A 24,284-nucleotide genomic window follows, 5' to 3' on the forward strand; every position below is an offset into this window, starting at 1 on the left:
GGACAGGGATTCTACGGCCAACCTTGGTGAAGATTTAAACGAGAGGTAGAGCTGCGTGTCATCCGCATATTGATGACACCGCACCCCAAACCTCCTGATGATAGCCCCCAGCGGCTTCACATAGATGTTAAATAGCATCGGGGAGAGGATGGAACCCTGTGGCACCCCACAAGTAAGTGGCCACGGGTCTGAAACCTGCTCTCCCAGTGCTACCCTCTGGTACCTGCCGGAGAGGAAGGACCGGAACCACCGCAATACGGTGTCCCCAATGCCCAACCCCTCCAGGCGGTCCAGGAGGATACCGTGGTCAACAGTATCAAAAGCCACTGAGAAGTCGAGGAGAACAAGGAAGGGGCATTCACCCCTATCCAGAGCCCTCCTGCGGAACATGGGTGGGGGTGCTGTTGTGCTCGAGTTCCTGCTTGTGGGCTCCTGGTCAACAGCTGGCTGGCCACTGTGTGAACAGAATGCTGGACTAGATGGACCCCGCTTGATCTGATCCAGCAGGGCTCTTCTGATGTTCTTATGCTTAGCATTTGTATGTGATAAAGCCAGCAGGGGTACAGAGAGATGGCCTGGGGGGCATGACCTTCATTTCCCCCCTTAATTTGAAGGTTAGCGATTTGATTTTTAAAAGCAAACAAAAAGACAACTATGGCGCAGGGACACACACAGAACCAACACCACCCTGGCTGTGGTGCGGCCCATTTGGCCCCTCCTTTGGGAAGCCCGTCTGAACACTTCTGCATCAACTAGGCTCTTGGTCTCACGGGATCTATTTGCCCCTTGAACCTCGAAAGGCTAATTCTAAAGGAACTCTGGCCGCATTTAATGGGGTTTAATCCCGGGGAAGTGTGACCGTAGCCTCAGGGGTCCACCGTTAATGGGCAGGGGCTATTGGAGCTGTAGCCCAAAACATCTCGCAGCCACCTGGTTACCCACCCCGGCCGAGTCCTTGAACGACCTCTGAAGGGCTGCTCGAGGCCGGAGCCCGAGGCGCAGCCCCGGAGCGCGCCCCACTGACTCCAGGGGGGTCAGTGCCCGGGGGGCTGCCCACGACCCCCGGAAGGGCTTTTTCCCCGCGCGCCCCTAGCGCGCCCCGCCAAACCACGGGGGCATCGGCCGCCCATCCCCGCCCGCAACTGCCCTTCGCCCAGGCTTCGCCCTGCAGGGATGCGCCGCTTCCGCTCCCCGCCGCCCCGCGTCTTCTTAACGCCCCCTCCCTGTTGCCCTGATGGTATTTCCCAGTCGCCCCCCTCCCGCCGCCCGTACTCACTTCATGGTCTCTCCCGCTCCAATCCCATTGGCCGCTGCTGCCGCCGCGCGGAGTGGCAGTCCTCGCCCCGGTCCTCCCCAAGCCAAGCCCTCTTTCCTATCCACGCCTTTCCCCACACGCTCGGGCTCTATTGGCCAGAAAAAGTCGCCAGACCGCTCTTATTGGCTAGTTGGAGGGGGGGAGGAAAGCCTGTGCCTCCGCCCACCAAGCAGTATCACGGACTCCCAAGCCAGTGAGTTCGGCTGCACTGGGCGCAGGCATCAGAAGCCGCTCAAGCTCCGATCGTACGCTGTCACTAAGGTTAGGCTGGAGTAGTCGAGCCCTGAATAAGCGTGGACTGGGGTGGAGATGCAAAGGCCCCTGTCATTCTTCCTGGCTGAAAATCTGCAAGGGGAGATAATGTAGCAGCTTGTGATTTCTGGAGTTCTGGGCATTTTCAGTGCAGAGTCTAGTGGAAAGGGGCTCGGCCTCTTCTGAAGTAACACGTGGCAAAGGAAAACACAATCATTGGTCAAGTATTGAAATAAGTGAGCCAAAGTTGCTAGTCCTCAAGCATGCTTACTAGCCTGCCTCTCATGTTGTATTGCATAGAATGCCTGAAGGAAAAATTAGCTCTTTTCCAACTGATAGTTCCCTCTGTGCCTGGAGGTAATATTCTAACTTGCCACAATAGGCGGCTAGGCAAGTGGCTAATCACAATTATATTACTTTATATTTTTTAAATTACCATTTGCTAGTTTTAGGGCCACATGGGTGTGTACAGGGTAGGTGGCTGAACTAACAGCTATTTGAGCCAAGAAGGAGGCAGGACTCAGATGTGGATTAGAATATTTCTGCTTGCACCTTATTCCTTTGCTCTTTTTCCCTTTCAGTCGTTCAGTCGTGTCCGACTCTTCGTGACCCCACGGACCAGAGCACGCCAGGCCTTCCTGTCCTGCGCTCTCTCCCGGAGCGTGCTCAAGTCCATATTCATTGCATTCCCTTTCCTTACAAGAGGGATAAGGAGCCTCCAGCTTCAGGCAAGCCAGGCCCCTCTCCCCCCCAATGGTCAGTGCTAGAGAAAGGCTGCCTTTCTCTAGCACTGACAGGTACCATAGAGTTAAATGGGATGGACATCTGAAATCCATGCATGTCTACTCAGAGGTAAGCCCCATTCTATTGAATAGGAATGGGTGGATTCCCTGTCATTTGGGGGGGGGGAATCCACCCGTGGGGGGAGGCGATCCGTCCCATTTACATACACCATTTACGGCTGCATTTAGGTTAATTTACTAGCTTTACAGCTGCAAATGGCATCCACTAACGCCATTTGTGTCCCTGTTTTTTGACGTGATAGGCTACGCAAATATTTGGCTGCATTTAAGCTAATCTACCAGCTTTACAGCTGCAAATGATGTCCACTACGCCAGCCTTGCGTAGGAGACTTGCGGCGATATGGCATGGCAATGGCTGCCAGCCGTATCGACATTCAGCAGTGATGCAGAGCAGGCAGCCAGCTCCGCAGGATCGACGGCGGGACGGATCCGACCTGGACGGATTCTGTGGGGAGGTGGAGGTGAGTGCTCCGTTCCGCCACGGACTCCGGGGGGGCCGGATTCTAAAGATTCTAAAGAATCCGGCCTCATTGGAGTCCATGGCGGAATTCTCCACCATTCCTACTATTGAATGGAGCTTGCTCCTAAATATGCATGCTTGGGATTGCAGCCTGAGTTGTTGTTATTAGTAATTACATTTCTACACTGCCCCATAGTTGAAGCTCTCCGGGCAGCTTACAAAAGTTAAAACATTAAAATACAATATAAGATGTTTTGTGGCCTGGCAAGACATCCAGCATCGCGAGAGGGCGAGGATATGGAGGGTTACCGCTTAGCTTCAACTGGAATCCTATGAGCAGACTACAAGAGACTTGCCCCCCAAACTCAAGCAGAAAGACACAAGACAATAATATGTACATTTAAATGGCTCCAATTTTTATTCCATCTGTGGCAGTGGCCCCTTCCTCCATGCCATCCGCTATGTGATGCCCGAGCACTGGACAACCAGAGGCCTGCTCCTGCTGTTTCTTAGGGAAATATCTTCCTTCCTCCTCCCTCTCCTCTACACTCCTCTTCCTCATCAAACTCCTCCTTCTCTGACTTCCAATGGGCCTTCCACTGAAATGGTTTTCGGGACATTTTCGGCCATAGGTGCTCTGTCTCAGTCTGCCTCAGGTCTCCCTTGGCTTTCCCCGTGTCTCCTCTCAGAGGACACTGGGCTTTGAGTACCACAAGGAAACTCACACTGGGCTCAGGGACTCTCGGCTTTTGGTAAGTTGTTTCATGGCTTGGAAACACAACTGGCATCATGAGAAGGCAACGAGGCTGAGGAGCTGGAAGCATTCATTATGGCAGGAGAAGCTAGCCAGCCAGCCCCTGCCTATCTTTGGATTTGCAGGGCTAAGTCCTTGACCATTTACAGCTATACTATATTTTATCATGAAGCAACTGGATAATTTGATGGAAAGTTTCCATTGTTTTTAATTGGTTAGGGCACAATCCTGTCAAGATTCGGAGGCTGCTGGGTACCAGAGTGGGAGGCTGGGGCAGCTGTAGGATACAGAACCATTCAGCGAGCCGGGCCATGGGGGCTCCTGAGAGCTGGCTGAAATATCGTGAGAAATCCTGGCTGTGGGATATTTCCACTGGCTCCCAGGAGCCCCCACAGCTGTGAAATTAAGAGCTGCCTGCTATGGGAGTGTATTCAGAGATGGTCCCCCAAAAAGGGAAGAGAGCAGTACTGGTCACAGGGTTTTCTCCTTTTGCCCTAATTTGTGAGACTTTAAGGGTGCAATCCTATGCATGTTTAGACAGAGATAAGGCCTACAACTCCCAGCATTCCCCAGCCAGCGCTTCTGATGACCAGCATGCTCAGGACATAAGTGACCCTCGCAGTGCACCTGCAGATTTCCCTTTCTAGCAATATCTGAGTTGTGGCCACATTTTTAATATCAAACTTGCTTGTTTCCATGCTCCCCGCATGTTTCCTTTGTTTAACAGTTCATAAAGGCAATTGTGATAAAACTGAGCTCCTCTCCCACTCTGCTCGCTGGCTGTGGGGCCCCTCAGAGAGGCAGCTGGGGTGTTGTGAGGGGTCCCAGATGCTCCCTTGCGATGTTTTGGCCGGCTCTACCAGGCAGCCCCACGTCTCACGCTGCCACCTCCGGCACCCACAGGCCTCCCTGTTCTACCTTCTTCCCCAGCCTTGGAAGCTGCTGCTTCTGGAGGTTTTATGGGAAAGCAAGGCCTAAAGGCCCAATTACGGCCACTTACTGGCCTCTAATTGGCTCAGGAAGTTCACAACACAGATCCATTGTTCACGTGCATAGGCCTGCACGGGAAATAGCGACATAGCAGTTCACCACTACAGTTGTAATACTAAACACAATTAACAGCAAGTAAACTCCATTGAACACAGATGGACTTACTTCCAAGTAAACATAAACAGACTGCACTGTAATCCTCTCCTTCTGCATTCCTCTATAAATGGTTCAAAAATGCCTTTAAAATACAGAATTGTGAGTGATCTCTATGGACAAATTTATAGCTTTTTTATGTGACACTACAGAATGATGTATGGCTGTGAGAGCTGGACTATAAGGAAGGCTGAGCGCCGAAGAATTGGTGCTTTCGAACTGTGGCGCTGGAGAAGACTTTTACAAGTCCCCTGGACTGCAAGGAGGTCAAATCAGTCCATCCTAAAGGAAATCTACCCTGAATGCTCATTGGAAGGACAGATACTGAAGCTGAAATATTTTGGCCAACTAATGCAAAGAGAAAACTCCCTGGAAAAGACCCTGATGCTGGGAAAGATTGAAGGCAAAAGGAGAAGGGGACGGCAGAGGATGAGATGGCTAGATAGCATCACCGATGCAATGAATATGAACTTGAGCACACTCCAGGAGAGAGCGCAGGACAGGAAGTCCTGGCATGCTATGGTCCATGGGGTCACGAAGAGTCGGACACGACTTAACGACTGAACAACAACACAGAATATTGGAAATGGCAAATTATACAGAATATTGGAAATGGCAAATTATACAGAATTAATGTTCTTGACCATTTCACTAGTATTCTTTTGGTTGAAGTTAAGCTTCTTTCAGATGTATGCAAGGGTGTATTTATTTTTTCTAAATAAAATAATTTTTGTTTGTTAGCTATCATTGTTAGCAGTTACACTGCACATTTCAAATGTATAAAACACTCACATTATCTCAACACTCTGTACAACAGACCTGTAAGTTAGTCCACTAAATCTTGTTTCCATATTACAAATGTAAAGTATGATTCATTTAAAGCAGGCTTCCCCAGCCTGGTGCCCTCCAGCTGCATTGGACTACAGTTCCCATTGTTCCCAGCCAGCATGGCCAGCAGCTGCTCTCTGGATGGTTATTTGAGGGACCCTGGCTTGCAGGCCCTCGACTTTAGCCCCAAGGTCCAGTCCTGGCTGCATCACTGCGTAAAGCTGTTTCAGTCACAGCTACTCAATTCACAAGCCCATGCAGGTGCAGATAGAAAAAAGTCCTGTAACTCCCAACATGGCTGGCTGGGGAATGGTGGGAGGTGTAGGGCTTTTTTCTGTCTGAAGCTGCATAGGATTGCACCCTTACTGACATTTTAAATTAAACGCTTCGATCAGGACCAAAGAAGGGGCACCCTAAATGTACTGGCAGTTGGGAAGCCCCCAACCCTGCCCACCCGGCTATTTCGAGCCTTCAGCAGAGAGGGACTTTTGTGCTCCACCTGGCACTTAGCCTCAGAATGCAACCAGCACTTTTATCCAGTCAGTTCAACTTTTAATAGTTCTGTCTCCAGTTTTCCAGCCAGTGTTATTGATGCGCTCACAGGAGGGCTCATCCAAACCGATAACAGCCCACCACCAGAAGTGGAAGAAAAAAAGAACAGAGTCCCAGAGAGCCCACTGTGTGTGAGGTGGGTGGGAGACGGGGACAGACCTAACAGGCTATACAAAACACTGGTTTCATATCTATGTGAAACTCTACAACCCCCCTCCCCACTGAATCCCCCCCAAACACCACCCCTGACTCCAGCCAGAAGTACCTGCTAGGCCAGATACGGTCAGCGGAGGGGCTTGCCCTTGGCTTAGGCACAAAGCAGCAGGGCTGGGCCTGGTACAGTTACCCTTCCAACCCCCAAATTCAGGCTGGACATTTCGGGTATTGTCCCTCAAGGAAAGGGGACCCTGCCAAGGTGTAACAGAGCAGCTGTGTGTTGAGAAGCCCTTGCAGTTGGTTTAAATCTGGGGAGGGAGAAGGCACAGGAACAACTTCTCTTTTGCATTCAAGTTGGGACTCCTGCAATATGAAGGGCAAAGACACGGTGCAAAGGACTGGACCAGGAAGTGAGCTCCCTTGTGGCTGCAGCTTACAATGTTACAACCGTCATTTCCATCTCTCAAAAGCCTGCCCTCTACAAAGGCTTTACAATCAGACTAGGAAGAGGCAAAGCGCAGGATACTTCCCAGGCTGGGGTACCATCCTGTCCAGTCCCTTCCAGCCAGGAATGAGGCTCTTTTTTTAATTATTTTTTTACTTTGCTCAAACTTTGGCCATCTACTAAGAGGGAAGCTCCATCCTCGCCCCCCGCCCCAAATCTCCAGTTGTAATGTTGGGGCTGGAAGTTGAAGTTTCACAGGAGAGGGATTTCACTCCAGCAATGATCACAGAAGTGAGGGGGGGACATAGACTGCCTTCCCCCATCCCAGTGCAGGCCAGTCTGTTTCCACACACGAGAAAAGGAAGACTTCTCCCGATTCAGCCACCCTACCCAACGTGGTCCTATTTCTTGCACTAAGTTCCAAAGAGACGCAAGCAACATGGCCAACTTGGAGCAGGAGACACATTTTGTGGCCTTGTACAGAGGGGCAAGCAAGCTGGAGCTGTTCCGTTGGTGGAGAAATGGCTGGAGCATGTGTGAAAGCAGACCTTGCCCCTAAATGGGCTCACCAAAGGCATCAGGGAGAATCTCTGGGAAGGGGCAGTTTTTCTGGGGTCAAGGGTGGAGCACAAGCAAAAGGCTGTGGGACTGATGGGTGGGATTCTGCTAGAGAGTCCCTGTGTAGCCTTTGGGCAAACCTCGTGGTCACTAAAGCAGCTGCGTTTGCTTCTTTGGAAAGGGGTAATGTAACAACAACAATACTATCATCCCCGGTGTTGGGTGACTTCATAAGGAACCAGGGGGAGAGCAAGGCAAGTTGGGAGACAGCTTAGGAACCAAGTTGAAACCCACTGCCCCCCTTATTCATGCTCTTCCACCCACAGCAGGGCCAGTGGCAGCCAAGCAGGGGAAAGGGCCCTCGCCTTGCATCTCTCTCCCTGCTTCCACCATTATTACTCAGTGTCCACAGATACAAGATCCACAAACAGCCCTTCGCAGGCAGGCAAGCGTGGACGTAGCAGTCACCGCAGGAAACTACCAAGCCCTCCAGTTTCCTGTCCAGACACGTTCCTCAGGTTCCTCCTGGAAAGGCAGTGAGGGAGCTCCCGCCTCTGAAACTTTATGCCTTTCTCGGCTGGGGCCTCACCCTGGGGAAGAGCTGAGGAGGAGGAGGAGACAAAACAAAACAGGTTGAGCTTCTCCTTTAATTAAAAGGAAAAGTCCACCAGGCAGAGAAAATGCCGCATCAAAGATTCCTACAGCCCACTGCTGGTTAACGACGTAAAGCCTTGCAGAGTGCCAGCTGCCTTTACAGACAGTAGCCAATGGACAGAGCTTGGCATTCTCCCCAAAGTTTGCCCCCCACTCTATTCTACTGTCTCTGTGCCTTGCACCACCCTCTCTTACAGAGCTCTTGCCCCTCCATTTTTGGAGCTAGCTGTGGGTGAGGCTTCGAGCCCCTAAAAGACAATACTCACCCCAAAGTAGTTCTTGGGCACATAGCCCTCCTGGCCATAGAGAGATGCCCACCACCAGTCCATCTCCTCCTGGCCATCGCGACGCAACACAGTGACCGGCTCGCCCTCGCGGAAGGACAGCTCGTCGCTGAACTCGGCACTGTAGTCCCACAGGGCATACACCACCCCGTTGTTCATCAGGCCCATGTTCTGCTCAACATCTGCAACGAGAATTGGGTCCCCCCGCCCCCCAGCGAGGATCAATATCATAATCAAACTTAGGGACTTCACTGGCACAAGGCACCTTGATGGCCACTCGCCAGCAGACACTTTTGACAGGCAGGGCTGTTCATGAACACAGGACGCTTGTTTTCAGAGCCGTGGTTCTCCCTGCTGGATCAGATCGACGGTCCACCTAGTCCATGAGCGGACAACCCTTCTTCTGTCGAGGGCCGCATCCCCTCGTGGGTAATCTGCTGGGGGGCACATGCCAGAGGTGGCCGGGGCTGAAGCCAGGGGTGTGTAGGGCCAGAGCCAGAAGTGGGTGGGTCGCCTCTTTGCTTTTTCTCCACCCCCCTGTTCTCTCTCCCCCTCTTCCTTCCCACCCAGCAGTCTGCCACAGAAGGGACAGTTCGCCCTTGTCAGAGGTCTGAACTGACCGCAGGCAGAGGGCTTTGAAATTGGGCCACAGGCCATGTGTGGCCTGAGGGCGGCAGGCTGCCCAGTGCTGAGATCATCCAGCTTCCCACAGGGCAAACCAGAGGCCTTTACAATATCCAGACAGGCCACGAATGCAGTAGCACTTCCCGGGTCATTTCCCCCAGCCACCGCTGTGCAAGCTGCCTCTCAATGGGAGGTTCCATGGAGGTTCTTGTGACTTGGCCTTCCCCAACCTGGTGACTTCCAGAGGTGTTGGACTACAACTCCCAGCATGCCCCAGCCAGCCATGTTGCAGTCCAACATATCTGAAGGGCACCAGGTTGGGCAAAGCTGTATGGGACTAATTGCCAGTGACAGAAAACTTCACTCTCTCCACATCATGCTTAATTTTATGAACCTCTATCAGTCCCCTGCCCCTCCACTGAGTTGGGTGTTTTCTAAACTAAAAGGCCTCAAACGCTTTACTAGCCTTTCCTCACAGGGAAGGAGCTACCTACCACCCCACGACTTGTTCAGGTTTGTGGCCTTCTTCATTTTGGATCCTCGTAAACTTGTGTGGCTTTACGTGGGATGCGTTCGAAGCTGCCCAGAGAGGGGCAGTGCGGAGGAGGCCTCCCCTCACCTGCAAGGTAGCTGAAGCAGTCACTGTAGCCCTCGCGGTAGGGGTCACACTTCTCAATGGCCATGCTCCCATCACTGAAGGTGGTGGCAAAGATGGCCGCCCCATGCTTGACCAAGGCAACGCAGATGGCCGTGTCATTGCAGGAGGCGGCGCAGTGCAGAGGTGTCCTGGGACAAGGAGAGGAGAGAAGCACACGCCGCGTAAACGCTAATGCCTGACTCACAGTGTAGGCAACGTTAAGGCAATGGTCACATCAGGCATATCAAAGAGGCCTAGCTAAAAAGGCTCCCTGAGTCAAAGTTTGCTTTTGACCTATTACTGGCAGGCAGCTTGACCTGGGGAAGAGATAACTTTTTTTTTTTGCTCAATAAAATTCATGTCTCAGACAAGTCTAAACCACAGAGAACAAGTTGGGAAATAGAAGTAAAAACAAGACATCAGCAAATATGAATAAATACAGAGAGGTGGGATTAAAAGAGTACGATAGCCAAGCTATCAGTAAGCAAGAGTACAGTAAGCAATCACATCACATATCATGTTGAAGTGTAAAATTATAAAAGGGAAGATATTGGATGGGGTTGCTCCTGGCAGGGGGTAACCTTAGCTAGCAGAAAGCTCTGTCAGTAATGTAGGCACTATGTCTTGTTTTCTTTTTCTGTTTTAAACTTTGTCAGCAAATACCATGGTATCAATTTCTTTCTATAATTGTCTTAAATAGTTTTTTTTCTTAATAAATGTTTTAAAATATAATCTATGCGTCTTTATTATAAATAAAGGAACTGTGTTGCCTGTGAGTGACTCTGTCCTACTCAGCATCAGGAAAACCACATCTTTCTGAACCCAGATAGAGACAGGAAATAAGAACCTGTCACGAATAAACAGGGGATCTGCTTAATTAGACTTATTATCCTTAAATTTTAACTCCTATACTAGGACTCTCCCTCAGCTGGTGAACTGGGCCCCTCAAGGGACATGAAATGCCCTAACCACCCACGGAGCAAGGGCTAGGGAAAGGGAGGAGGTTGGAGAATCCCCCCAGGCCTCCTACTCTTAGGCTCACCATCCATGGCTGTCAGGGGAGTTGACGTTGGCCCCAATGTTGACGAGGAAGTCCACAATGTTGTAGTTGGCGCCACAGATGGCGTTATGGAGTGCGGTAATCCCCTCGTCATTTGGCTGGCTTGGGTCATTCAACTGTGGGTGGGAAAAGGCATATATGTAGCGCGCACACACACACACACACACGAAAATGGACCTGGCTTTGCACAAGTTGGATAGCCTTTTGTTTGATACAATGAAGGCTGCAAGCAAGCAAGTGGCAGGGGTGCAGGTGCAGAACTGTGTCCCTTGGCCTAGTAATCCCCCAGCACAGTAATCCCTTTGCCATTCAAGCTGTGAGTAGGAAAAGGCAGGTATGCCTGTATGCGTTTGTGTGCATGCGTATGCACAGGGCTTGTGCCACATTTGAGGGGGCCCAGGACACAGTGCCCTTTGGTGGGGCCTGTAAGTGCCAGCTCCAGGTTTTTGAGGGCCCTTGGGTGAGACACCCCCAGTGGGCCCCCTCCCTTCTCTTTCTCCCCACCATGGTCCCCAGCCGCCCTTGCTCCTCACCCTCTCTCTCAACATTGCTCCCACTTGCTTGCCAGGCAGGCAGAGCCAGGGCGCCAGTCAGCCGTGGCATCTCCTGCTGCTCTTTCTTGCCACCACCGTTGTCTGGGCAGAGCGACAAGCAGGTTGCAGGGGTGAAAAGTAGGAGCAAGTCCAGGGGGCTTTTGTCAGTGGGCCCTTGCTGGGGCGCAGGCCCTCAGCAGGTGTGTTGATCCGGAGGCCTGATTCTGCCACGGCCCAGTCAAAAATAGATCCTTTTGGTTACCAAGATGAAACAAAGCCACCTGTGCAAAAAGATGACAATTTACTGATAGACAATAGATGCACAAATAAATATGCAAAGAAAGCTCACACCTCTCCTCAGCCAATGAAGCTGTCACTGTCTGGACCATTCCTCTTAAGTGTCTGTCTGACTGTTCCTCCTAAGGCCTCGCTTCAGGGGAAATGTGCACACAGCCAGCTGGAAGAAACGTGTGGCCCCAAGAATGGCTTCTCCATCTATCTTGGGGGTCCAGACAAACACTCCAGCTGTGACAGCTTCATTGACCGAGGAGAGGTGTGAGCTTTCTTTGCATGCATATTCTGCATCTATTTTCTATCAATAAATTGTCATCTATTTGCACAAGTGGCTTTTCTTCATCTGGCAATCAAAAAGATCTATTTTTGACCGGGCCCTGGCAGAATCAAGCCTCCAGATCAACACAGCAGGTGCCCAACCACACCTACCCTTGACACCTGCCCTGCACATGCATGTCTGTATGCCCATGTACACATACCCAAGCTAACGTATGTACCTGGTTGGAAGAGGTATATCCTTTGATATAGGGAAGCCTTCAGTCAAACCTACACAGCTGTCGGAGAGCTGGACGCATTCCGCCCGCCCTGCTTGAGTGAAGCCACAGACACTGGCACCCCTAGGCACGGCTGCAACCATGGTGCACCCCCGTAGCCCCTTCAGGGAGGGGTCTGTCCACTCCATTCCCCTGCGGGGGGGGGGGGGGGCTGCCCCACAGCAGGGGGGAGGGGGCCGGCCTAGAACTAACTCCGCCCCTCGGCCTCCTCATCTCCCCTAGTTCCAAACTGCACTGGCTGCAAAGCGATGTGCTGGTGGGGAACGTCTGCCCCTAGTGACTGAGAGTGGTACTGCCGGCTTCAACCACATGTGCACATTTAAATTAATTATAAAATTAATCAATGCATTTTAAAAACAGAATAACCCTGAGAGCCACACCCCTTAATATGCATGCCAAATTTAGTATGCATGCCTTAGTATGCATGCCAAGTTTCAGGCATATAGGGTTCATGGTCTTGATACTATGGTGCTGAGAGTCAGACATTCTCTTTTATTTGGTTATATTGAAGTTTCAAGCTTGTGTGGCAAAGTTTTAAAAGCAGCCACTGGTTAATCAGAAAAAATCTTGAGGAACAGATATATCCTTGTATACCACCCTTAGACAAAGGCAGGATAAAATACCCCCCAAAATCAATACAGTTGCCAGCCTAGCCAGGAGAAGGACGTTCCCCCTCCTTCCCTCCAAGTCTGTCACAGCCAGGGCATCCCCCAGCCCCAAGCTCACCTCCTTCACAGCCTCCTTCACCACATCCAACTCGCCCGTCAGAGCTGCATCGAGAAGCAGGACCAAGGGATTGAGCCGGGCCCTCTTGGTCAGCTGCTTCCGTGGGAAGGAGACCTTGCGCAGCACCGAGCGTTTCTCCTGCAGACATGAGCAGTTATTGGGAAAGTGTTCAGAAAAGGTCTGTCCCCACCACCATTACCACCCACACGCTTTGTAACAAGGCACAGCCCTCAGAGAATCGTTTTCAAGGCCAGGGCTTAGTGCAGGAATATGTTATGCAGTAACAAGGACAAGGGGGCCTCTGAGCATGTTCTGTGTGCTCACCAATCAATAACTGGAGATATTACCGACTGGGGCAAGCAGGGGCTGGGTTCAAGCTCGCAGAGTGCTGATGCCAAGCGCACACGAGACTCCACGACTCACATTTCAGAAACTGAGTGTCAGAAGCTGCCTCAGGCAGGGCCGTTTAGCCCGGGATCGTGTCCTCTGAGCAGCAGAGGCCCTCCAGGGTGCGGGGCAGAGAAGGATCACCACCCGCTAGCTGGAGACACCAGGGACCAAGCCTGGGGTCTTCTGTATGAAATTAAGCCTTGCCAGCATGCGATCAGAGAGAAAGAATCCTCTAAGCGTGTGCAGAGTGCCTTCCCTGTGTAATCACAGTACGCCCCAGCACCAGTGTGAACAGTGGCCAGAACTCAAGTGCGACGTTTGACCCCAGAGCCTCTCTTCTTACAGGTTTGTCACCGGAAGGCCTGCACTCCAGCCGGCCAGCCACTCCGCACCATGCAGCCGAGAGTGGCTGCAGGCGTCCAGCCTCCAGGGAGTTTGGAATGCAGTCAGAAGTGGGCCTGAAGCCACAGACTTACCGGGCTGGGCAAGGGAGTGAGGGCTGCAGGACTGTCTGGAGGCGGCGGGAGGGGTGGTGCCGGCGTGGAGGCCGGGGCGGGCGCTGGGGCCGAGGACGCCACAACTGCCCCAGCTGCCTTCTGCTCTGTGGCCTCATTGATGGGCACCAGGTCAGCCTGGGCGGGGGCTTCCCCCACTGGGACAGCCTCCTCCTTGCGGGGATGGTGATGGAAGAGGCGGCTGATGATCTGCTGATACTGCTTCTTGTGGGTGGGGGGCAGAGCCGGACTTGGGCTTTGCTCCATGGAGCCCCGACGCTTCAGGGGGCGCGGCATCTCTGCCAAGACACGCGCCACCTCCTCGAACTCGGGCACTTTCTGGGCTTCAGGTGGCAGGATTGGCTGCAGTCGGGTGGGGCTCAGCGGCCGGGCCAACTCGTCCATCTCTGCGGGCTCGCTGCCTGGCAGGAGGTTTTCCAGCTCAGGCTCTGTCTCTCCTGTCGTCAAGACGATGGGGACCACACGGACTGGCTCAGCTGGCACACCTGCAGACCTGGAGCTGCCGCTTCCTGGAGGGAAGGGGGGACACAGAGGGAGGGAGGGGAGGGGAGAAAGAAAAGTGTCACCAAGGAGGTGCCAGGATACACATCTAGCTGCAAGTCACTACCTTTGGACCTGGGGACCCATCCTTTCTGGTCTGGAAGCCAGATGTGCTGTTTCGTGGAGTGGGAAAGGAACTCTGCACGTGATCAAAAGTGCCCTTCTTTACTCACACAAGCAAAGAGATTGCTTTATTCATAGGCTTGGAGGGAAAGGGAAAAACAAGACAATGCCTTTCTAGCGAGGGAGGCATTTTGTTGAGAAAGTTAAGGGTGGGAAACATTTTAAAAACAGACACATTTTCAAATTAATCTAATCTGCCCAAGGGCCTCTGAGATTGATGGAGGGGTGGTGGTAAAGAGGTGCACACTCACATAACATGTATCTTTATTGGCCCAAATATTTCTCAATCAGACATTTGCAAAATTTTATGCTTATATGTATAAGTTGTTAACATGTATTCTTATACACTTCCAAAATGTGTTACTTATTTGCATGCGCTTGAGGTTTTGTCTAGCTGAAAAACCTGCCATCATGGCTCATTTTTAACCAAACTGAGGGTCTGCTCCATCAAATACCTGGTTCTGGCATTGGAAGCACACGACCTTTGTTGCCCTCCTCTGAACCCTCTCCAGTTTGTCTGCATCCTTCTTAAAGTGTGGTGCCCAGAACTTAAAGTGTGGTGCCCAGAACTGGACACAGTACTCCAGATGAGGCCTAACCAGTGCTGAGTAGAGGGGAACTAGTACTTCCCGGGATTTGGAAGTGATGCTTCTATGAATGCAGCCCAAAATAGCATTTGCCTTTTTTGCAGCCACATCACATTGTTGGCTCATATTCAGCTTGTGATCGACAACAATTCCAAGATCCTTCTCACTTGTAATATGGCTCAACCACACTACAAGCGAGAAGGATCTTGGAATTGCTGTCGATCACAAGCTGAATATGAGCCAACAATGTGATGTGGCTGCAAAAAAGGCAAATGCTCTTTTGGGCTGCATTCATAGAAGCATCGCTTCCAAATCCCGGGAAGTACTAGTTCCCCTCTACTCAGCACTGGTTAGGCCTCATCTGGTGTACTGTGTCCAGTTCTGGACACCACACTTTAAGAAGGATGCAGACAAACTGGAGAGGGTTCAGAGGAGGGCAACAAAGATGATCAGGGGACTGGAAACAAAGCCCTATGAAGAGAGACTGAAAGAACTGGGCATGTTTAGCCTTGAGAAGAGAAGACTGAGGGGAGATATGATAGCACTCTTCAAGTACTTGAAAGGTTGTCACAGAGAAGAAGGCCAGGATCTCTTCTTGATCATCCCAGAGTGCAGGACACGGAATCATGGGCTCAAGTGACAGGAAGCCAGATTCCGGCTGAACATCAGGAAAAACTTCCTGACTGTAAGAGCAATACGACAATGGAACCAATTACCTGGGGAGGTGGTGGGCTCTCCCACACTGGAGGCCTTCAAGACGAGGCTGGACAGCCATTTGTCAGGGATGCTCTGACTTGGATTCCTGCATTGAGCAGGGGGTTGGACCCGATGGCCTTGTAGGCCCCTTCCAACCCTACTATTCTATGATTCTATGACCTTGCCCCCTTTCTCCTACTTTGAAAATGCAGGCCAGCGGAGAGTCCTGTGCAACTATTACACTTGCATCCTGTGCTTTAACCACTATTTTGTTGAGACTGGAAGTCTGCAAGGAGGGTCCATTCACATCTTCTTCTTCATCATATAGTATTGTTATGGTTCAAATACTTATTGTTTCACTTGTACTATGTCATTTATTCCTCTAGACAGGGGTGTATTCTTAGTGCTGAGCTTTAATTTGGGGTTAGGGGGGAGAAGCCAAGCCTGCTAGCCAACATGGCCTGGCTTCCCACCCCACTGCCTGCCCCTCCCCAAGGTCCCTTACCTTCGCTGCCAGATGGGCTCATCCTGACGTGATGCTGTGCTTGGCCGAGGGGCTGCTGCAGCATCTGCTTCTGCAGGGAACGGAGGAAAAGCGGAGACCCAGGCTGCCCCTGAGAGAAGGGGAATTTGTTGCCGGACGCCCCGTACTCCCAGAAGGCATTCTGCAGCCGGAAGATCATGGAGAGGGGCAGCGGCTTGTGGCGTTTGGGGAGGCTGCCCTGGGGGCTTGGGGGCGGCATGGGGATGCGAGAGATGGGCTGCCAGTTCCGGGGCAGGGTGCCCGTCTGGTTGGTGGGGAATGGCCGGCGGAAGGAACTCTCCTGGCGCCTCTCGTGCGCCAGCCCCGAGACCTTGTAATTCCTGGGCAAGGTGGCGCTGTGCATGCCGTAGAGCTCTTCCTGCAAGAAAGGAAGCAAAAGGTGAGATCCCACATATGCCGATCCCACTGATGCTTGAGGAAGCAGAACATCCTCTGCCCTCCTCAGCCCTTTTTCCTTGTGTGCTGTGTCTTTTTTAGATTGTAAGCCGGAAGACAGAGACTGTCTTCTTTATTGACTGATGGTACGCTGTTCCAGGAGCCCTTTTTTGGCTGAGGAGCAGGATAAAAATATTTTTAAAAAACAAACAAATAATAACCCCCCTCCCCTTTATATGTGAGTCCTCCCCTTCCACAGCCAGCTCAAGGCATTTGTTCCTGAGGTTGCAAATCCAAAATCCCCTATCCCCACGCACGCACTTTCATTAATTACTGGCATTTCCCAGGATGTTACTCTGCCTTTTGTTCAGTGGTTCTCATGGGGCACCGGAAAGTTTTCCTGTGAAAGCCCCATGGAAATGGAGGGCAACCATGCAAGGGTACGATAACCCTGGAGGCCCAAACCTACCTTGCCTTGTCCGATGCTCCCATCTAAACTTGATTCCCTCCAAGGAGCCAGTGGCAGCCCCGCTGAGCTCTGGCGAAGGCCCATGTGAGCATCTCCTCCTGTGAGGAGAAAGACCCTGACTGGAGGTGGGATGCGCCAGCTGCATCCTCCAGCTTACTTTGCCCACCAGGTCACCTGGGGATGGAACACGTCACTACCTGCTGTGCTCCCAGACAGGAAGACAAGCAAAGAGTTCCATCTGGACATTTTTGTTTATTTATTTTAAATATTTTTATGCTGCCTTTCAAGTCAAAGCCTCCTCAAGGCAGTTTACAAGGTGAAATGTTAGAACAATAGTCCACAAGATGCAATTTATAAAAAGAGCAGGCTAAAACATTTAAAACAACTGCGATAAAAACTCACATTTATAAACTAAAAATAGGCATTCGCCCATTTAAAAGCAGAATGGAACATCCAGGTATTTAAGGCCCATTTAATAACAGGAAAGGAGCCACACACACATGCCGTGGGAAGCATTTCATAAGGATGGGACCACCACAGAAAAGGCCCTCTCTCTTGTGTCCACCAGCCTAATAGCTCTTACTAGCAGGTACATAAACAAGTCTCAAACTGGGGAGAGGTAACGAGTGGGATACCGCAGGGCTCAGTCCTGGACCCAGTGCTCTTCAACATTTTTATTAATGACTTGGAGAAGGAGGTGCAGGGAATGCTGATCAAATTTGCAGATGACACAAAATTGGGAGGGATAGCTAATACTTTGGAAGACAGAAACAAAATTCAAAGTGATCTGGATAGACTGGAGCGCTGGGCAGAAAACAACAGAATGACCTTTAATAGGGATAAATGCCAAGTTCCACACCTAGGATAAAGAAACCAAATGCACAGTTACAAGATGGGCGATACGTGGCTCAACCACAATACAAGCGAGAAGGATCTTGGAATTGTTGTCGATCACAAGCTGAATATGAGCCAACAATGTGATGTGGCTGCAAAAAAGGCAAATGCTCTTTTGGGCTGCATTCATAGAAGCATCACTTCCAAATCCCGGGAAGTACTAGTTCCCCTCTACTCAGCACTGGTTAGGCTTCATCTGGAGTACTGTGTCCAGTTCTGGGCACCACACTTCAAGAAGGATGCAGACAAACTGGAGAGGGTTCAGAGGAGGGCAACAAAGATGATCAGGGGACTGGAAACAAAGCCCTATGAAGAGAGACTGAAAGAACTGGGCATGTTTAGCCTTGAGAAGAGAAGACTGAGGGGAGATATGATAGCACTCTTCAAGTACTTGAAAGGTTGTCACAGAGAAGAAGGCCAGGATCTCTTCTCGATCATCCCAGAGTGCAGGACACGGAAAAATGGGCTCAAGTTACAGGAAGCCAGATTCCAGCTGAACATCAGGAAAAACTTCCTGACTGTAAGAGCAATACGACAATGGAACCAATTACCTGGGGAGGTGGTGGGCTCTCCCACACTGGAGGCCTTCAAGACAAGGCTGGACAGCCATTTGTCAGGGATGCTCTGACTTGGATTCCTGTATTGAGCGGTGGGTTGGACTCGATGGCCTTGTGGGCCCCTTCCAACCCTACTATTCTATGATTCTAAGTCCTCTGAGGCCGATCTTAGAACCTGGGCAGGTTCAGCCACCCCTCCCTCCATTTCCTTCCCCAGAGCCTCCCCCTGCCCACGCCCGTCGACACTCACTCTCATAGCCAACAGGGTGGGATGGCTTCTTCTCATAAGCCACATCCAGGTCAGATTCGTTCCACCCTTTCTGCACCCTCCTCCGGATCACCAGGTCATCTGTAGAAGGAAAAAAACATTCTGATCTGCATTAGAGGCCCTTCTCCAGGTGCCCCTTGCCCGGTTGTCAGAGATGGAGGCAACTGGGAAAAGGGGCTTTTCAGTGGTGGCACCCTATTTGTGGAATGCTCCCCGAAGGACCGCTTTCCCAGTAATTCTTTATGTTCTTATAGGGAATTTGACAAATTCATGGAGGAAAAGTCTATTGATTCTCATGGCTATTCGCAATGTATCTCAGGGTACCAGTTGCTGCGGGACAATCAAGGAGAAAGCTTTTGACCTCTGTGCCCTGCTTGGGGGCTTCCGAGAGGCATCTGGTTGGGCCGCTGGGGGAGAAAAGATGCTAACTAGATGCCCCCCCTTTGATCTGATCTAGCAAGGCTCTGCTGATGTTCTTATATTCTAGCACAGCCTTCTCCAAACTTCCCATGCTGACTGGGGCTGAGGGGAACTGTAGTCCAACAAATCTATAAGGCGCCAGGTTGGGGAAGGCTGTTCTAGGCCAAGGCCTTTATATTTGCCCAGGCTTTTAATGGGTGGTAGCAGTTACTTTTTAGTGCTGTCTTCCCCTGGTGTTTTATTTGCAGGCTTTTATCTTGTTTATTGCTGTTCTATTTTAAATCCAGATTTAAAAGCAGGATAAAAGCTTACCAAATAAAACAAAACCCAGAGAATGGTCAGTGTGGAGGGGTGTGCACTTTATAAGCTTCTCGGGCTACAAAGCCGATATTTAGGCCATGTGCTTGCTACACTAAACAAACAAACAAAAAGAAAAGACTCTTCAGAATTCTGCAATGCTAGTTCTGCAACAAGAAGGAGTAAATTCTACAACAGGGTTCCCCAACCATTTTGGACCCGTGGGCATATTTGGAAATTTGAGAAACCCCTGTGGGCACCACCACAAAATGACTAATCAGGATCGCTGCTTTGGCGTCTACCTGCCGCGTCTGTGGATCCTTGGCTGCGTCTTATTCAGCAAAAGCTTTTGTTTCATGTCTACTGGACACCGCAACGTCTCTTTAATAAGGGAATGTCTAATTCAACTAATTGCTGTTGGTACAATACAGCTAATGCTCCTTTTAAACACATGTTCTGGCAAAGTCCAGCAGTTGCTTCTTTTGGTGGGGAGGTTATTACACAGATACATTTTGAACTGGAACAGTCTTTAGCATTCACTGATGCGTATGCACTTTTAAATTATTTACCTGCTTCATGGAAACTAACCAATGGTCAGCGTAAATGGATTCTCCACGCCCTTTGGACAGCCAAAAGACTGATATTATAACACTGGAAGAATAAACACCTCCTGTAATGCAATGGATTGAGGACCTTACAATGTTTTCAGTATTTGAACAGGTGACATGGAGACTCCACCTTCAAATGGATACTTGGATGTTTGGTCTGCTTTTGTTGAAGCCAATGTATAACTGCTTGAAAGCTGTATGCATTTCATATGTATTCATTGCCAGGGATATATACAAATCCATGTACATATATTTAAAAAGGGGGAAATTAACTTTAAAGAAGTTTGTGGGTACCTATGTGTGCTACATTGGGGACCCCTTCACAGGCACCATTGAGGTGCCTGCGAATGCCATGGCACCCGCAGGCACCATGTTTAGGACCCCTGTTCATCACCTTGGATGAACTGCACTGATTTTAAAAATCTGCAGGATTTGTTCTTATTTTGCATCCCTGGTTGCCAGTTTGCATTACTGATCTTGTTTGTCACAGGGTGGTGCAGAAAGAGGTAAACATGGGACCGATACATTGCTTCCGTCCCACCAGAAATCTTGTTGAGCAAACCCACTGCCTTCTGGCATCTCCCCAAGCATTGCCAACACCCTTTTAAGCACATCTCATAAGGGCTAGAAACTTGATATTTTAAAGCTTATATTTCTTAGGAAAGTGCATTCTGAGTCCAATGCATCTTCCCGCTGCTTTTCTGTACTCCTGCGAAATTGCAGCAGACACAACCTGTTGATTGAGATCTGCGAAGCCAACTTCCCTTCATATACCTTGGATTGATCAAGAGCCTTCCTCGGTAATTACCCCGTTGCACACTTGTTTTAAAAGTATGTAAAAAGTAGGAGATCTGCCCACTCTCATAAGAAAGGTGCTGTTTAACCTGGGTTGTTAATTCCCCTTCTGATTTTTCTAATACCCGAGAATGCTGCAAACTACCCATCCCTGTGCCCCCAATCCCTGCCTGACCTTTACTTTGAGCCCGGAAGGGTGCGAAGTTGCTGGGTGCCGAGGGATACATGCTGTGGCTCTCGTATGGTGGCGGCAGAGGCGGCCGCGGAGACGGCCCCCGGTCTGGGAAGAAAGACTGTGGCATGGGGCCCTCCATGGGCAGCCGCGGAGAGCTGGCTCGGCCCCCTGGTCCAGCGTAGGGCTTGTATTCGTAGTGGCGCTCTGTGGGGCCGGTGGGCCGGAGGGAGCGAGGGGAGCCCGTGTGAGCTGGAGGGCTGGGCTGTGACTCGTAAGGGACAGCCAGAACCTTGGGCCGGGAGGCCAGGGGCCGATCCAGCTCTGACTGCAGGAAGAAAGAAGGCCGCGGCGAGGTGGGCCGGCCCAGTGGGGACATGCTTGTGAGGAGCTGGCTGGGCGAGGAGCTGAATGGTGAGCCATGGGAAAAACCAGACGAGCCTTCGCCGAAGGAGGACGAGGTGTAGCTGCTGTCCGCGGCCTCCCAGGAAGCGTTCTTTCGAGGGAGCTGCTGCAGTGGGGAGGTGGAGATGGGGCTCATCCGGCCTAGCAGCTCTTGGGCGGGGCTGGTGCTGTATCTATCCATCATCTGCCAAAAACAGAAAAGGGGATCATGCGGCAACCGTCCTCCAGCATCTCCCGGTGGGATTAAAGGTAGCTGAAGCCCAGGGCCACCATCCTCCACTCAAACAAAACCCTGACCCCTTTCACTTCTCCCTCTGCTACTATCACCACCAACCGCCCCATAGTTTCCTCTGACACTTGCAATTTCTCATGGCCTCAACTGCCCCATGGCCCTAGGGTTGGATGTGGGGAGGGGGTCTAGGAAGCTTTCTCAATCAGGCATATGCGAGGCCCCTTTCCCAAATTATCAGCATTCATTTCTCAAAACAAAATGATTAAAATTACATTTTATTCTACACAGTCGTCAAATAACAAGACAAAGGAAAATCTAAACATACCAGACAAGCCATCCCCAACCAGGTGCTCTCCAGAAGTGTTGGGACTACAATGGCCATCATCCCCAGGTATCTGCTATGGTCCATCTCACCTAGTATAGTCTACTCCAGCCAGCATGGCCTGCTGGCTGTGCAGACTGGGGTTGATAGGCATTGTAGTCCAACATCTGACAGGAACCGGGGGGGCGGAGGCCATACAGGACAGCCACACAGGCATTTGTGACCCTTCCACGTTGATTCGTATTACCACCCCCCGTGGAGAATAACCGGGTTGAATACCCGCTTCGCGTGCAGGCTCCATCCCGGGCGTCGCCAAGTTAAAGGGGAACGATGATGGGAAAGAGCCCTGCCTGAAGTGCTGCCAGTCAGGGTACACGATGCTGAATGAGATGGCGCACAGCAGACAGCACATGTTCATTGGCCATTTTAGCCAGGTCCACCCCAGAAGCAGTGGCGCTGAAGCTGGACCGAGCACAGAGGCTGCCCTCCCACCTTGAGTGGCGCGGCAGCTGGCCCAGGGCTGGCCGTCCAGAGCGACTCCAGCTGCTTCGAGAGCTCGTCCACCTTGGCGGCCGCTGTGTCCAGCTCCATCTGCTTGAGGTCCATGTGCTTCGAAGCCAGAGCTGTGAGGCACGGAAGAGAGAGCAAGAGATGCAGGACGTCTCGTGTGACGGGCAGGGCGCAATTTAAAAAGCCTCCCTGGAAGCAAGATGTCCGAAATGGCCATTGCTCAATTTCCTAAGCCATTGTGGACATCCGTGATGCTCAGCAGGGAGATCAGTGGCAATCTATTCCCATGTTTCTCGAAACTGAGAAAGGGGCCCAGAGAAGGACTTGTGGGTGAGTGGTGGAAGAGACACAAAGACGATGCAATGCACCTCTCCATAATCCTTTGGAACAGTCATGTCTGCCTGTCCCAAAGCCAGGGTCACATCTAGAATTTCCATTAAAAAGGATCCAGGGAAACTGCATTTCTTTCCATCATTTTCTCCCATCAGAGGGCACTAGGTGCTGCAGCACATGAGATCCAAGCAGATCAACACACGAGCACGCACACTCTTCCCCACGTGTCCCAGCAGAAGGCAGCCAATTTACCCTGAAGCCCTCCAGGATGCCCCTGGGAATGGGAGGCCCCTCAACACAGGGCTGGGATTGTGCCTCTCCTCGTGACTGCTCAGGAAGAAACAATGGCCCTGCAGTGCGGCCCATCCCTCCCTCTTGCCTCACACCTCTGCCAAGGGGCCATTATGCAATCCGCCTTTTGGGCAGGCTCCGAGGGCTATAAAGGGCTCGAGCCAAGCGAGCCACAGGAACATCAAACAAGCCCAGGACATCTTAGGCAAGCATCTTGTCTGACTCATGGCTAGGAAACATTTGGCCAATTCCGAAGAGAAAAATAAAAGGGCCAGATGGATGTTCCTGTAGAAACCAGCAACATCCCCCCCACACGCAACAATGTCTTATTCCTGGGTACCTGCATCCTTTTTAGGCTTCAGTAGATTCTACGTTTGTGGTCCATTTAATTTGTTTCCCCTTCTGGGGTAGCTGCCCTCCAGAGTGTTAGACTACAATGCCCAGCGACCCCAGCCAGCAGATTGAGGATGGCTGTGCTAGAGGCAGGCTGCAGGTACCACTGGGGTAAAGTTTCCTCATAGCTCCAGCGTGTTCACATCTGGCTACACCTCAGAGAAGTACATTTGGCAGAGAAAATGCAGCAGCCCAGCAACCCAGGGGCATCAGACACAACGGGTGGGGAGCAGTGAGTTTTGCCAGGGAGCTATTGGGTTGTGGGGCGGGGGCACAGGAAGAGGCGAGTTGTGTAGCCACAAGTGCCTGCTCCCAAACCGCTGGGCGGATCAGAAGAAGAGAGGCCAGCAGAGCCAGTTCTCCTCCCTCCTCCTCCGCCTTGAATAGTCCTCACACAGGGACACGGGCAACGCACAGCTTCTGGCTGGCCACAGCGGGAACCAGTGCTGGCTGGGGAATTACGGGAGTTGTAGTCCAACACATCTGGAGGTCCCAAGGTTGGGGAAGGCGAATTTGGCCTGATCCAGCACGGCCCTTCTTATGTTCTTACGCTAAGCATAACTCCTCAGGAAGATGTTCCACTGACATCAGCACTACTTATGAGGGAGTAATCACACTCACGACTGTGGCTGGCTTTACTGTATATTTTAGCTTGGATGTTTTATTTATGTTTGTTTTAGTATGAATCTCTGCCTTAGGGAATTATCTCCTCAGTTACATGCATCCTCAGTTACATACAAGATTCAATAAAACTGGAGAGCACCGGGCGCGCCATTCTGTGGGTGCGGTGGGCGCAGGTGCGTGCGTGTGCACACTCCCCCCCCCCCCGCTCCTAATCAGAAGCTCATCGGCACAACTGACCACTGACCAACAATTGTGCTTTCTTTGTCTTGGCTGCTGTGCTGCTGCATTCTCT

The 24,284-nt window shown here is 51.3% G+C and overlaps 2 protein-coding genes across 3 annotated transcripts in view; both read right to left on the bottom strand.

Moving 5' to 3' along the window:
* The window catches only part of ERCC2 (ERCC excision repair 2, TFIIH core complex helicase subunit), a 28,900-nt gene extending 27,555 nt beyond the window's left edge, over positions 1-1,345 (bottom strand). For both annotated transcript variants that reach the window (XM_084814602.1, XM_084814600.1), the window contains exon 1: positions 1,277-1,345. In XM_084814602.1, coding sequence (XP_084670728.1) covers positions 1,277-1,281 — 5 coding nt within the window. In that variant the 5' untranslated portion in view covers positions 1,282-1,345. The remainder of the gene's footprint in view (positions 1-1,276) is intronic.
* A 3,942-nt stretch (positions 1,346-5,287) lies between these two features.
* PPP1R13L (protein phosphatase 1 regulatory subunit 13 like) overlaps positions 5,288-24,284 on the bottom strand; it is a 34,759-nt gene continuing 15,762 nt past the window's right edge. The window contains exons 3-13 of the mRNA XM_084814613.1: positions 22,334-22,464; positions 20,886-21,471; positions 18,573-18,671; positions 16,872-16,969; positions 15,989-16,385; positions 13,499-14,046; positions 12,633-12,770; positions 10,508-10,641; positions 9,448-9,614; positions 8,187-8,386; positions 5,288-7,867 (exon numbers count right to left, since the gene is read on the bottom strand). Coding sequence (XP_084670739.1) covers positions 7,829-7,867; positions 8,187-8,386; positions 9,448-9,614; positions 10,508-10,641; positions 12,633-12,770; positions 13,499-14,046; positions 15,989-16,385; positions 16,872-16,969; positions 18,573-18,671; positions 20,886-21,471; positions 22,334-22,464 — 2,537 coding nt within the window. The 3' untranslated portion in view covers positions 5,288-7,828. The remainder of the gene's footprint in view (positions 7,868-8,186; positions 8,387-9,447; positions 9,615-10,507; positions 10,642-12,632; positions 12,771-13,498; positions 14,047-15,988; positions 16,386-16,871; positions 16,970-18,572; positions 18,672-20,885; positions 21,472-22,333; positions 22,465-24,284) is intronic.

Source organism: Heloderma suspectum, chromosome 10 (assembly GCF_057233095.1).
Source record: "Heloderma suspectum isolate Gila_16-S chromosome 10, 16-S_ref, whole genome shotgun sequence".
Classification (NCBI taxonomy): domain Eukaryota; kingdom Metazoa; phylum Chordata; class Lepidosauria; order Squamata; family Helodermatidae; genus Heloderma; species Heloderma suspectum.